This window comes from Diceros bicornis, chromosome 15, assembly GCF_020826845.1.
Source record: "Diceros bicornis minor isolate mBicDic1 chromosome 15, mDicBic1.mat.cur, whole genome shotgun sequence".
Lineage (NCBI taxonomy): Eukaryota > Metazoa > Chordata > Mammalia > Perissodactyla > Rhinocerotidae > Diceros > Diceros bicornis.
In genome coordinates this window covers 10804716-10819770 of record NC_080754.1, presented here as the reverse complement: position 1 = coordinate 10819770, position 15055 = coordinate 10804716, and the positions used below count along the sequence as shown (strand labels likewise).

General features: G+C 43.2%; 1 protein-coding gene across 7 annotated transcripts in view; it reads right to left on the bottom strand.

The window, feature by feature from the left end:
• The window catches only part of BBX (BBX high mobility group box domain containing), a 256940-nt gene extending 246938 nt beyond the window's left edge, over positions 1–10002 (bottom strand). For 5 of the 7 annotated variants that reach the window (XM_058555734.1, XM_058555736.1, XM_058555738.1 and 2 more), the window contains exons 1-2: positions 9875–10002; positions 6646–6716 (exon numbers count right to left, since the gene is read on the bottom strand). In XM_058555734.1, coding sequence (XP_058411717.1) covers positions 6646–6705 — 60 coding nt within the window. In that variant the 5' untranslated portion in view covers positions 6706–6716; positions 9875–10002. Of the gene's footprint in view, positions 1–6645; positions 6719–9353; positions 9498–9874 lie in introns of those variants that run through there. The other 2 variants (XM_058555735.1, XM_058555737.1) reach the window with 2 other exon arrangements.
• Positions 10003–15055: the final 5053 nt, after the last annotated feature.

Here is a 15055-nt window from a genome sequence, read left to right as displayed (position 1 = left end):
ATATTATGTAACATTCCTAGCCAGATCTAGGAGAGCATCTCATAATCAAACATACTATTTCTATAGAAAAATATGTGAATATTCTTTCTAAGTGGGCCTAAAGTAATTTAAAACTACTTTAAACAGGCCCCTGACAGTTTGGGTCAGGTTTTGCCACCAAAAGAATTTTGATGTCAAACTTTCGGAGGCAAAAAAAATTTTTAGTTTTTCAGAGATATTTTAAATGAAGGATTGTGAATATATATCCGATACCACTATACATCAAAGTACAAAGACATTTTCAACACATACAGAACTTATTAATTTCTTCGAGATGAAAAAGTATGGCAAACTAAAATTTAGCAAAGCAGAAAGATGTTCCAAGCAAATATAACTTTAAGAATTAGGAAATGCAAAGTTACTTAATTTTAATTTAAATAAATTAAAGGAACATTGAGACTAGCTAAAAGTAAATGTCTATGGTAGAAACAATGTGCATTTGAGTAAGTTAGTTCTTTATGAGACCCCAGCTCCATGTAGTCTTCTGCACTTTCTCTGCGTTTGACCACATGTTGCCTTTTCCCCAGCTTTTAGTTCTCACGTTGTTTGCGATTTCAGGGATTTGGTGTATTTCCAATTCATCTTCTCCTTAGCTCGCCTCTCTTTTTTAAGTGCCTATTTTGTGCAATGTAATCTGTAGAACACTCTGGATGTAATGCTTCTCAATCTTCATGCCTTGACAAAAGGTAAGTTTTAATTGGTTGTGAGGAGTGTCCCAAGTAATTAGTTATAAACAGTTAATGTACTCCAGTTTATGAAGGATTTTACATGTGTGTGTATGGGTATATTCAAGGTTTTCATTATAATTACATCATTCTCACTTATATTCTGACATACTTTCTTGATAGAGAAAGAAGTGGCTTTATCTCACTGTGAACCACCTCTGAAACCTAGCCCATAATTTACCTATGTCTATAACCAGGGAAATCATACTGCCCCAGGTGTAACCACGTGTCTTGCCGGATGAAAGTTTGAGAATTGATGCTCTAAGACATTCCAATATGTATCAAATTCACCAGGAAGAATGGCCAGTGCTGTCAACTAACCATTATGAAATCAGAAAAGAGCTGTTCTCCTGTCCAGAGCTATGTCTTTTTAAAGAGGTGGGAAAATCCTTCCCCAAACCTGTGGGAGCACCGTACCTAACTGTGGCATGCCTCAGCTGTTCTTTTCTCCTTCTGGTGATTCTTATTATTTCCTTCAGTAACAAATTATTTGTCCAGCACCTCACATCCAACTAAAAAGGCACCAGTGTTTCATACCAGAGTTGAGAATTACTTCAAAGGAAACAAAAATTAAAAGACACAGCTTTGAGGAATTTCAAACTTAGTGGGTGCTGGGGCAGGGTGAGCTATCACTATAAAAACACATATTGTATATTGAGTGCTGACTGTGAGAAAGGTCATTACAGACACTGTCGTGTGTAAGTCTCATTCTGGTGAATGGTAAATATTAATATGCCCTTTTGCACAAACAATAATGGAAATTTATTCTGAAGCGACATGCTCCCAATCCCTCAGCTAGTAAGCAATGAGGCAGTGGGAATGGAACCCAGGGCTCTCTGGCTGCCAAAGCCTCTGCTCCTTGTACTACACTTGCTACTATGGGAACATCTGCAGAGGGCAAGGATGGCCCCCTCAGTATTGCAGGCGTGCTGACTGAAATAGTCAAGGACCGTGAAGCTGCAAGAGACCTCAGCGAGGAACTCAAACTCACATTCAGTGCATCCCTCCCATTCAATCTTTAGCCATCTGTCCTTTTTACCCGAGTCTCTCAAAGTGTGTCAGAGGACCTCAAACCTGCTTCAGCATCACCCCCAGTACTCATTAAAAGGCAGATTCCTGCGCTCTGCCCCAGACACACTGATTCAGAAGACCTGGGGGTGCGGTCTGGGGACCTCGATTTTTAGCAACTGTAAGTCATAAAATCAACTTAGTGAAGGACATCCTGTATTCTTTTTTTAAGAAAATAGTTTGAAGCAGACTAGATTTATAAAGATTAGACAGGAATAGAAAATATTGGAGGGCACTGCTCTTAGTATTGTTTCAGTAAACTTTTGTTTCAGTTTTTATATGTGGATTGGGATATAAAAATTATTTCCTACCATACATCTCAGTCAAAAACATTTGAGAAACGTAGCTGCTTTAAACAATTTTTATCCTTGTTCTTATTTCTCCTTTAAAGTAAGTTATCGATCTTTTATGTATTTCCTTTACAAAAAATCCAAACTTTATGTCCTTTTTAGGATCTCAGTCATTCCATTCCAGGAGATCCTGCTTTATTCTCTGATCTTTTCACCCAAGGGCCACGTTTAACTACTGGTTTACTATTTGGTTTGCATTTCCATTGTGTAATTGGTACTTATTTCCATTCTCACCTTATCTTTTTATTTGAAAGAAAAAAAAAAAAAAAAACAATTCCCATTAATACATGAGGACTTTCTGGGTATGTCTTCACAGTTTTAAAATGATCTCTAGGTGTTTCAAGGAACTGTAATTGCCTTCTAAGGGATAATATGAACACATATGAATGTTGACTGAAGCTATACTCAAAAAGTGCTTTCCTCAGGTCTGACTTAAAATACAGAAATCTCTACAACTCGACTAAGTTTGTGCTGGCTGCCCTTGAGCTAGTACAAACCCACTGACAGAACTGCAGTCACAGAATCTTCAGGCTGGAAGAAACTTCATCAGGCCTTAGCCTTAGTCCTTACTAACTTCAGAGCAGCGCTTCTCAAAGTGCAGCCAGAGGACCACCTGCATCCAATTTACCTGGGGCCCGTGATAAAAACGAAGCAGTGAAATTACAATGTTTTTATAATTTGGGTTCGTTTTCATATCATAGTGAGAGGAAAGAAGCTGACTAAAAATATAGGAGAGATACCACTCAGACCTATTTTCAAAGGTACCCTCCGTGGTGAAATGTTAAAAAACGAGATGGACTTCAAGCTACAAGTTCAGGAAAAGTGTCTTCTGGGGCCAGCCCGGTGGTGTAAGCAGTTAAGTGCGCGAGCTCCGCTGCGGCAGCCCGGGGTTCGCAGGTTTGCATCCCGGGCGCGCACCAACTCACTGCTTGTCAGGCCATGCTGTGGCAGCGTCCCACATAAAGTGGAGGAAGATGGGCATGGATGTTAGCCCAGGGCCAGTCTTCCTTAGCAAAACAAGAAGATTGGCAGATGTTAGCTCAGACCCGATCTTCCTCACAAAAAAAAAAGTGTCTTCTTAAGTTAAGCATCCACTTAAGTTTAAGTCTTAAAATATAATTATGCCACACTGGCGGTGATGCAATATGTCAATATGAATTGCCTAAATTTAGTAATTTAGAGCACTTAAAAACCACAATTTTAAACATTTTCTGTACTTTTCTAAGACTAATAATTCCAAGGATTTCCTTTAGCACAACAAAAACAGGCATGTCTGTAATAAGACTATTTTCAAAAGTTTTTTAATAGGGTTGAGCTGTGAAGTCTTTATTACTTCTATTAAAGATTTCTCACATAAAAGTAATTGATATTCATAGTAAGATCCAGTTAAAAACATGGTCCTTGCTTTACCCATGCTCTTTATGAAATGCAGGAAAACATAAACTGTATGTGTGCTGGCTGATGATTAATAATTAGAAATTATGTTTGTAATTTTACTGAAAAATATGGCTTTATAAATACTTTAGCTGCTGAGTTAGGTTTTCATGAGTTATGCCACATTATTTTAAAATTGTTGTTCCTTTTTTTTTTACCACATACAAAAAAACCTTATCAATTACACAGCTACTTACAGCACAAGCAAACCATAATTATATGTTCATCCTAGCTTTCACTCAAAGCTATGTTCTAAATTCAATGTCTAGACAAATCTCCTCTGTTTCAATGGATTAAGTATAAAGATCAGGTCTACAAGGTCAAAGGTGGTATACATTTTTCAAGTTGTATAGCAGAGCTATACATATGTTAAAAGCAGAGCTATCTCACAAACTCTTAAACCCGGAACTTTTCCTTTCTTTTTTTTTTTTTTTTGGTGAGGAACATTAGCCCTGAACTAACATTTGTTGCCAATACTCCTCTTTTTTCTGAGGAAGATTGGCCCTGGGCTAACATCCATGCCCATCTTCCTCTACTTTACATGTGGGACGTCTGCCACAGAATGGCTTGATAAGTGGTAAGTAGGTCTGCACCTGGGATCCCAACCTGTGTGAACCCTGGGCCACCGAAGTACAGCATGTGAACTTAACCACTATGCCACCGGGCCCACTCCTGAAACTTTTATTTTTTTAACTTGGATACGAAGATCAAGATGGATTAAAAAAAAGGAAAGATGGGCCGGCCCCGTGGCTTGGTGGTTAAGTGCACGCGCTCCGATGCTGGTGGCCCGGGTTCGGATCCTGGGCGCGCACCGAGGCACCACTTCTCCGTCCATTCTGAGGCCGAGTCCCACATACAGCAACTAGAAGGATGTGCAGCTATGACATACAACTATCTACTGGGGCTTTGGGGGGAAAAAATAAATAAATAAAATCTTTAAAAAAAAAAAAAAAAGGAAAGATGTCAAAATTGCAAATTTTGTTAATATCCAAGTCACTAGTGGAAGATTCTTCCTAAAACTGCCATAGTACCTCCAAAGATGCAGCACTAAGAAACAACACAGAGGAACCCTCTTTTCAATAGCTAGCATTAAATGTGAAATGCAAATTAAGACTTCAGTTTCAGAACTTAATAGAGATATGCAGAATAATAAAATGGGAAGTTTGGAAACTCTTGGCAATGCAGAAGCAAAACCTTTATCTAAATTTTTATTTTGATAATTAAGCCTCAAATCTAATAAGTACATTTTAGATGCAAATAACTGGTAATTCATTGTCAGGGTGACCTTTTTAAATCACTACTACAAGTTTTACACTATAAAAACTACTCTGACTTCAAAGACCAAGACTGTTCTTGAAAATATTGTTTTAATGAAGCAGTTATTTGATATTTCCAAGAAATGCAAGAGCTCATCAGATCGCTTTTATTCTGGAAATTACTGATTTCCATTTTAAATTTTGAATTGGTCAAATATATTTCCATGGGGAAAGAGCTAACATTAAAAGTTTGCTTCAGCAAACTAAATAATGTGCCTCACATGTACAAATGCGGCGTTCTTTAGTAATCAGGAACGCATTTTGAATACTCTCGCCATATGTTCAAAAATGAAAAACTTCTCTTGAAAACAAGCTTAAAAAAAAAAAGTCAAAGACACTGAAATCCACACATTTTGGTGTGCACTAATTTCATCTTACAGAACCATCTCATTCTGACTACTCCAACTGGCCCGTTATGTATGTGACGTATTAAGAGTTTCTCCTATCTAAAATAATGTGATATTTACATTCCATAAAAAACGTTAGAACTTATATATCATCTAAGGTTCTCAGAGCTTATATTATATATCATCTAAGGTTCTCAGCAATGTCAAAGTATATTTTGCTACCATATGGAAACTACCAGAAAGGCTTGGTCTTCCAACTCAAGTCCTCTTAATACTAAGACAACCTTTTAGTAAGGTACGCAATATCCCAGCAAGCCAGGAAACAAAACAGATAAGGTCTCTTTTCTTTTTCTTTTATGGAAAACTGAGTTCAAGTTCATTTTCATTCACAAAATATAATCTCCATCTTCTCAATGATAATATTACAAAACACCACAACTGATTCAGATAATTCAGTACAGCCAGGTTTTTTTTAACATATCAGCAACTTAAGAGTATCTGAGGAGTTCCTTACAATGGAGGGGCAAAACCGTAAGCCTGGTTTCTGTACTTTGGGCTCACCGTACTGCTTTCAAATGTTCTATAAACTCCTGGTTTTCACCTAGACTGTTACTTCTCACAAACGAATTTTTCAAGCACTTGCTGTCCCACACATCATTTCACCAAATTTTCCATTTGGGGGCATATATCTGAAAAATGCACTTAACGGACTTCCAAGTCACTGTTTATTATATATACAGGCTGTTAAAATGCACCCAATTTCTCCAAATATATGAATTTTGAAGGAAATTATGATCAATCTGGACACAGTTATTTGCCTTTTGAATCAAGCTGGTACACTAAACCCTAGATTTACTACAGTGCCCAGGCCACCCGTCCCTACCACACAAGTGACTGTCACAAACAGCACAAGTTACCCAAGAAAGAGCACCTAGGAAGAGTAAGCAAACGTCAGTCTCTATAATTAGAGGCCTTCTGCACAATGCTTCCTTGAGTTTTTAATAATTCTCTCCACTCATATGCTGCCATCTTTCTACAATATTATCTAGCATTAAATTTCCTAGGCCTTCAACTCTGTGTAAAATTTCATTATCAATTAAAATGCCTATCTGAAAATAAGTTTTCAAATGACACTTACTTGCAGATAAACATGAAAAGAACATTTAAAGTACCTTAAAATAATAACGGCAGCTGAATTCTAAATACTAAGAATCATAAATTGACTTCTGCTGTGGGAAACTCAGGGAGACAAGCTTTCTGGGATGTTGCAACCCCGAAAAAGCATCTTTTTACGTGCACAGTAAAGACCCTTATGTCATTACTAACAGCCATCCAGCTTCCCTGGATGAAGAGTTTGCATACTCACCCACAAAGGCAAATGGAAAGTACACAGGGAGGAAGATGAACTGCTCAGAGCCTTTGTCATATGATAGTGACCTATAAAGTATCAAATAAAGGTACATCAGCAGTATGGTAGAGCTTTACAATAGAGTCCCAACTCCCGCAACATCTATGAAGGAAGGACCCCGAAACCCAGGAGACCAGCTCCCCACCAACCCCTCCCCTCTCTCCACCCCCACTCCCACGCGCGAAGTGTGGGGCAATAAAGGCAAAGATCCTTGTATTCAGGGGGCAGAGGCTGAGGGTAGCCCAGCTGGCATTCCGGGGTGTCTCCAGCACCCTCGCTCCCCACTCCCCGTATGTACAAAGCAGAAAGTTGATCCATTCTGCAAATCCAAAACCCACACCGCGATCATTCATCAACTTGCACAAGTGATCGCCGCCCCCAGGACAAATACACCCGCAACCAAATCATAGCAATCGATAGGCAGCCCGAGCCTCCACCGTGCCCAGGAGCCGGCTGGAGGCAGCAGGCGACGGCAGCGGGTCCAGGTAGCGCAGCCCTCAGCCTTGCAGACCTGGGCGGCCACAGCCGTCGCCCAACGCCCGGCCCCCGTCACAATCCCGAGATTGGAGATCGCAACCGAGCGGGGAAACACATTCGCCACAGCCCCCGGCGGCAAGTGCAGGGCCACCAGGTCTCCGAGGTCGGGGTGGGGGGAGCTAGGAAACGGAGAGGGAGGAAGGGAGCAAGGGATCCCACCCCGGCTTTGTTGCTGGTCACCATCAAGTTTGCATCTTAGTACAAAATGTCGATCTTGAAGGCTGACAAGACAGAGGCAGAGGGAGAAAGAGAAAGGGAATAGAGTCCATCTTGCTTTGGGGAAGAGGGGGGAGAAAAAAATGAAGTGCAAATCCCACACTCCGGGCGTAAAAGTCTGCTCAACACCTTTCCACAACGGAGGAGCAGCGAGTAGGGTGTCCCCGTGCCCGTGCCCGCTCCAACTGGCGGCGGTCTGGGCAGCAAACGCCTCGCTCTCCTCCTCTTCCTCCTCCTTCCCCTCCTCCTCCTCCTCCTCCTCCCTCTCCTCCTCCCGCGGGCCCCGGCGGAGATCCCGCCGCCACCGCCGCTGCCTCCGCTGCCCCCCGGGGAGGCACCGCCGCCCGGCCGGGCGCTGCCATTCCGGGCTTGGACCGCGCGGCGCGCGTGGGGCCGGGCGCGGGGTGGCCGCGCGGGGACGTCCGCGCCGGGGACCCCCGCGCCCCCTGGCCACGGGCTGGCTACAAAAGTCGCGCGAGCAGAGGTGGCGGCGGCGCGCGGCAGACGGGCGCGCGTGGGGGCTCCCACGCCGCGAGTGGGCAAGCCCAGGGGATGGCGAAGAGCGCCCCTCCCCGCGCGGGGAAAGTACCCCGGTCCCCGCAGCCCGGCGTCCGCGGCCGGGAGACGAGAACTGGACGTGTCATTAGCAGGACAGGGAATGGTTTCAAAGCCCCAGGCCAATGACCATTAGCAGAGGCAGAGCTCGCTCCGTCCCCATCCCCCACAACCTCCACCCACCTTCCCCTTCGTACCCCCCCCACCTCCACCCCACCTCGCGAAACTTTTCAACAAGATCCACCTGGACTAATTTGTCCTCAGATAGTTAAAATATTGACTAGACCCTACACACCGGAGGGAAGGGGAATGCACGCTTTATTTTCCTTTCTACAGAAAGGAAAGCAAAAAATAGCTTCTCTCTCCGTCTCTCCCTCTCCCCCCCCCCCGTCGTACATGTTGTGTCTTAGCTTTTTGCATCGTTTCGTTTTACCTTCCTCATTTAGCAGAAATGATCGCGGATATTTCACACACAAACGTGTTCCAGATTCTTGGATTCAGGGTCCTTGTAAATTACAGGACTCGGGTTTGGTCTCAGTTACGTTAAGTTTCATACAATACCAAAAAATAAAAAAATAATAATAATGAATTTCTGAGGGTGAGCGAGCGAGACGAGGTGGAGGAGGAAAAGAAACCTCGAGTCTGATTTCTGTAATTTACTAGCGACCCGGATCGCAGCAAATAACAGTGTAACACGAGTGTGGCTTCAGAGGGCTGGGGAGCTCTTTCTAGAGCCATCGACCCCATCCCCGGATAAAGGATCTGCAAGTTTTCTGTCATCGCGAGCATGCAATGCCATAACTTACCTTCAGAAATAAGACTTTAAACAGCCAAGGCCTTCCTCCTCCCCTCCACCACCACCCCCAGCCTTGCTCTCTCCACCTTAAACTTATTGACACAACATAATCCCACATTCAAGCAAAATCCTGACACAGCCTCCCTCCTCCTCTTCCCCCTCCTCTCTCTCTTCCCTCCCGTTCTCTCTCTCTCTCTCTCTCTCTCCCTCGTTCTCCACCCCCCCTCCCGCTTTCCCTCCCTCTCCTCGCTCCCCTTCTCCCTCGCCCTCTTCCCCCTCTCCCCCATTCTTCCTCCCGGCTACTCTGGCACTAAAACAGCACTTTCTCTACTCGCCGCGCATTCGGTTCGCGGTGGGGGGTGAGAGGGCACCGATCTGCGGGGCCGGAACACCCCAAGCCCAACTCTCCAGATGAACGAGCCCCTGGGCTGCTGCTCCCGGCCACCGACGCACACGAACGTTCCATAAATCCACGGAGGGCTGGCTCCTCGTACCTTCCTCCCCTGCCCCTGCTCCCCAGGCCCCACCTCCCCGGCAGCCAGACCAGGCTGGGTCCACGTACTTTCGCCGCGATGAAGTTTGGGGCTCCCCGGGCGGCCTCGAGCCGCCGGCGGCGTGAGGCTCTGTTGTTGTTTTCCTCGGCTGCCCCTGCCCGCGCCCCGGCGCCCGTGCCCCTCTCGGGCGGCGCTGCCTGGGCGCCGAGAGGTGCTGCCTGCAAACGCAGCCTGGCACCGGCTGGCCTACTACTCCCCGCCCGGCCCCCGGCTCCCGCCCGCCGGGCACTGCCTCCGCGCCCCCCGCCCCCCGCCGGCGCGGCCGCGCGACCCTCGCCCCCGACCTCTCCCGACCCAAAGTTTTGGCGGAGGGGAAAGTGCCCGGGCGCGGGCCGGCCGGCGGCGGCTGGGGCGCGCGGGGCTCCCTCCGTCTTCCTCAAGTCCACCCTGCCGGCTGCCGCCGCCGCCGCCGCCGCCGCTGCTCCTGCCGCGGAGTCCTTGGGGCTGCAGCCCGGCGGCTCGCAAGTGAGTAGGAGAACAGAAAGTGCGGGGCGAGCGCCCGGGAGGGCTGGGGCCGGGGGGCGCTTACCTCGCGGGCTCGCCGGGCGCGAGGGCGTGTGTGTGGCTCGCCCTCGGCGGCCAGTCAGGGCTGCTCTATGGGAAAGTGGCGAGGAGCTCGCGGAGCCGCTCTGCCTCCGCTCCACTGTACACTGCTCCACATACAGTACATGCAACCCGGAGAGACTGAAAACACTCATTTTATATAAGGCAGCCTGCCATTGGCCCGCGCCCTGACGGACAGCCCGCGCGGCCAACCAGAAGGCCCGTTACACCCAAACACACGCACACATACACACATTTTACAGAGACACACAAAGATCATCACATTTTCTATTTTCTAATGTTCGGGACCTGTAGACAGTAGGAGAGGACAGGTAGAGAGGCCCAGAGGAGTGGGTTAAGGGGAAAAAACCCTGTCTGCACCAAGTTGCAAGGCTTGAAACGGGAGTCTTTTTGACTTGGGAGGGTTATAGTAATAAACTACAACTCCACTGGATATGGAAGTGAGGGGTTTTTTTCTAATCGCTGCCGTGTGGTGCCCCATGGAAGAGGCGTGTATTGTGTTATGATTTTACAGCCTGACCTGGCTAACAAGTGGCCCAGAAAGGCTTTTATCAGCTTGGATTTGTTTTGTCAATGGGTTCCTGTCTCATAGGCCAACATAGTGCGAGATAAGTTTATAAGGACTACCATGCATTGAGGTTGTTAATGCCTCATTCGTAGGTAAATTCAGAAAAATCAATACAACAATACGCAGAAACAGAGATACACATTTTACTGAAATAGCCCGTCTACCTTTAGCTGGTCAGAGGATTGCAAATCACCTATGTGGGCATGCAAACAGTGCTATTAGGTAGCACAAGTCACGGAAGATTGGCTGTTGACCCTTTCCCTTCAAAATAGACCTTTTGAGTCAATATATGCAAGATTTATATTTTGCATGTTATATATGATATTTACTTTACGTACTTCACATCAGATGTGAACATCGCGCATTGGGCGACTTTTGGAGATGGTGAACCCCAGGGCTGTTCTTTCTGAAATTTTTTCTGTGATGTGTCTTTGGCAGATTATATTTGACTGCCATGTATAAACAAGTCAACAGGTTGCTGGGGAAAAGCCATAGCTGAAAATTAAGAGAAATAAATTCTAGACCCAACTTTTAAACTAACTGAACAATCTTGAGCAGCCAACTTAGCCTCTTTAATGCTCAGACTTGGTTTGGGGTTTTGTTTTCATTTTTTCTTTCAAGATTAAACTAAGAAGCTTCCCCCAGTTTCCCTTCATTAAATGTGTATTCAGCATCTACTATATGCCAGGCATTATCATAGGCCCTAGATGTTTTGTTAAGGTTCCTTCTGATTTAAGAGTCTGTGAATTATTCTTAAAACACAAACGTTTTGAAGATTAAATAAACACTATAATTTTATGGATACATAGCTTTAAAACTTAAAGGAAAGCTGAGTAAGAAAACTTATTTCAAGTCCCCTTTTAGTTCCATGATGCCATCTTAAGGTTTTTCTCTCATGTTCGTCACATTATCAAATGAGTGTGTGTGAAAAAGTGAGAAAGAGAAACCGATACAGAGAAAACTAAAGTTTATGAAGTTTAGAAAACAAATATTAGTGGTATTTAGAAATGTGATGTTTATTCTTTAAAGGAAAATAATTTTTAAAAGGGAAAAGTATATAAAATCACAGCATTTTAAACTGATAATATTAAAGGTTATTTAATGACACTCTACATTTAGTTGACAGAAGGAACAGTGTTCTTTATCCACACTACACTGTTATGAGACCAGTGCTAAGTGTTATTATCTCTATTTTATCCATAAGAGAAATGAGACAGGGACAAATTATATAACCTGCTCGATCTTACACAAATACCTGTGAAGAAGGAACTTAAAGCCAGGACTCTTAATACCCAACACAGGTTTTGGTTAACTTGACAAGTCCTTCCTCCCAAATGACAAACATCAGGGACAAGAGGCGGATTGAGGGAAAACTTTCTTGGGATTTCACTATGCTCTTTTTTGAAGAGGAAAAAAAATCAACACAAGTTACTATATTTAATTGCTGAGTGAAGTGTTGTGAATTATTGCTAGTATATTTATGTTTTGAAAAATATAAAAGACCAACCCCCTCCACAGCCCTATCTCCAACCCCAACCATAGTTAAAAATTCTTTATTTCTTTATGATTGCAAAGAGTTTTTTTTGTTGAATTATGCTTAGCTTAGCACAATTATTTAGAGCTAGAGTCTTCAAACTTAGATCACACATTGCTATCAGTAAAATTTTGGAGCATGTACCCTCAATATATGTATATTAATGTACGTATTTTTAAAATGTACCACTGCATGGATATATTATTTATTATTATAAAGTTTACACTCATAAGAAAGAAATGAAAAAGCATGAGATAAAAATAAAATTAAGAGTTTTGATATTTTCTTCCCACACTCTGATGATACAGTCTTAGCACATGCCCAAGGGTTTTGCATTCGAGTTTGGTGATCTCTGCGAGTACAAGGTGCTGACTGACCAGGCCTAATGCAAAAGAACAGAAAGTGCATAGAAATAACCTGTTGCAAGTTATTACTGCTATTGGAAAATTGGTGTGTGCACAGTGCCTTTAGGTTGGGAGAATGACCCATTTTTTAAAACACAATATATATTGGTGGTGTGTGAGACATCATGTGGCAGTATAAGCCATCATTCAATATTCTTTTGCAGATCATTTATTGAGTGGGATCTATGTGCCAGGCACTTGTACATACCAGATTCTGGAAAAGGAAAATTGCCTGCCCCTGGAGAAGCGCCAGAATAGAATTCCAGCCTCCTGTATGACAAATAGGGCCTGACCGCTAAGTAAGGAAAAGAGGCTTAGAACTAAATGTAATATTTCACCATTTAGGAAATGTTTTGTATATTTTTTATTATCTCATTTAAGAATAAATATCAAGACATTTTAAATGGCAGTGATGCTTATAAATATGATCAGGAAAAATCATAACTTTCATGGAGTTTGTTTAATTTTTATAATGTAGGGCTATGAAAATAAAAACAACTGTTGATTCCTGGGTAAAATGGCCTTTAAAAGGATCTATGTTTTTCCTTTCTTGTTTTCACCTTTGATGATCCATCACAGGTACAGCTCACACAGTTAGCATATTCCCCCCTCTCATGGCCTTGATTGTCCATTTTCTTAATTTTATTTCATGTGAGTCCTTTGTTATAAGCCACATAAAATAATTTGGGGAGAGTGAATTTAAATATGTGTGTAAATGTGTATGTACAAGTGTATCTGTTGTTAAATGTATGTCTGTAAATAAGATTTTATTTCCTTACTTATGCGTTACTTCTTTACACAATCCTAGTACAAATCCTGATTTCACCACTTCCTAGCTGTGTGACCTTGGAAAAGTTCCTTCATCACTCTAAGACTCAGTTTCCTTGTTTGTAAAATAGGAATAATAAGAGTAACCACAAATGAAGTAATCCATTTAAAATGCTTAAGCCTGAAACATACTAAACATTCAATAAATATTATATTTATTTATCTTTCACACATACAAGCCAATGGTAGCTGCTTCACAGAGAGTTTTCTAAGACTTAACCATCATATCACTGGAGCTTATGGAACTTGTTGCAACTGACTCGCCCAGCGCTTGCAATTCCCTTTAGCCTACATTCTGCCAGCTCCAGCATCTCTGCACAGAAAAGGGGCGTCAGCCTGATCCCAGGATAAAGCAAACGTCCTATTGGGTGGCCATTATTAAGCACCTAAAAAGGCAAACTTGTAATAAATCACTCTTTGAAACAAGCCTTATTCTTTGCATTGAAATTCTAGACAGTTAACAGTGGTGAGGGTCTGCCTTACATAACAGTTTTTGACTTGCACTTGACCTTGCGCAGCTTCACGTTTTTTCTCTCTCTATGAGAGAAAATCATAGTTCTCTCCTCAAGGCCAATGCAAGGGGACTAAAAATTGGAACTTGGGCAGCCGTACCACTTCTCAGCACCAATGCAAGAATTCATAGTCTTGAAGAGAACCAGCTTCTACTAGATCCCAGCAGAGTTGGAGGGAAGAAAGAGAACACCCTGCTTTCCTAGAGGGATGCTAGCCAAAGCATCTTGGAATTCCCACTCTCCTCTGATCTTCTGTAGCAATTTATCTGTATTAATCTGAAGGCATTCAAATACCTTGCCTTGTATTACATTATTTGTGTATTGATAGAGATCTCTATTTGATGGCAAACACCTTGAAGAAAATGATGATGTCTCTCATTTATCATTTTGTTTTCCAACAGTGGCTAGCACAATAACTTGTACATTGCCTAACATGTAACAGTAACTCAACAAAGATTTATAAAACAAATAAACAAAACAAACAGATAGATTATAAGTTCTGAGAAGGATCAGAGAGAATTTGGGGATGACAGGGGTGCCAGAGAAGGTTGGGGGTCCCAGGTATATGGTGAACGGAACTTGATTATAGTCATCATAGGCTATACCTGCATGTTATTTTAATTTTCTAAAGCACATCTGAGATAGCCTAGCATACTTCCTAATATCCACGTGAGGTAGATGAGACAGAGAAAGGGAACTTCTTTTTAAAGATGAAAAACTTGAAGCAGGGAAAGGTTAAATGATTCCCTTGATATTATACAGCTAGTAGCAGAGCTGGGTTAGTACTAAGCTTCTAGACACCTAGTTCTGCAAGCTTTCTGCCCTGGGGAGGGGAGTGGGGAAGTCACCAAGGAGTCACTTAAGGATCACACCATAGAAATAGGTCTCTAAGTGGCCGATGATTTTACACTAATGGATTTGATAATAAAATCAGTCAGCACTAGCATTAGCATTAGACAGTCCTTCTAGCCACTGGTTCATTAGAAGCTTCAACAACATCCCCAACAAGGAACGTCTACTCTGACACATCCAGCTCTTGGGAACTCCCCTCTTCCCAAGACCATCTAGTTCATCTTCTGATGGTTTTGACCACTACAGAGTTTTTCCCGATATTTATCATAATTTCTCTCCTCTTATGTGTTATCCATTACTCCTTTTTCTGTTGCCTTGTTCCCACACAAAAATATCTAGTCCTGGCACTTGAAATATGTGAAGATAGCTCTCATGACTGCCTCCTGCCTTGAGCTGTGCCTTTTCCACATGAACAGTCCTTGTTCCTTAAAACCTTCTTCCCAGGGCC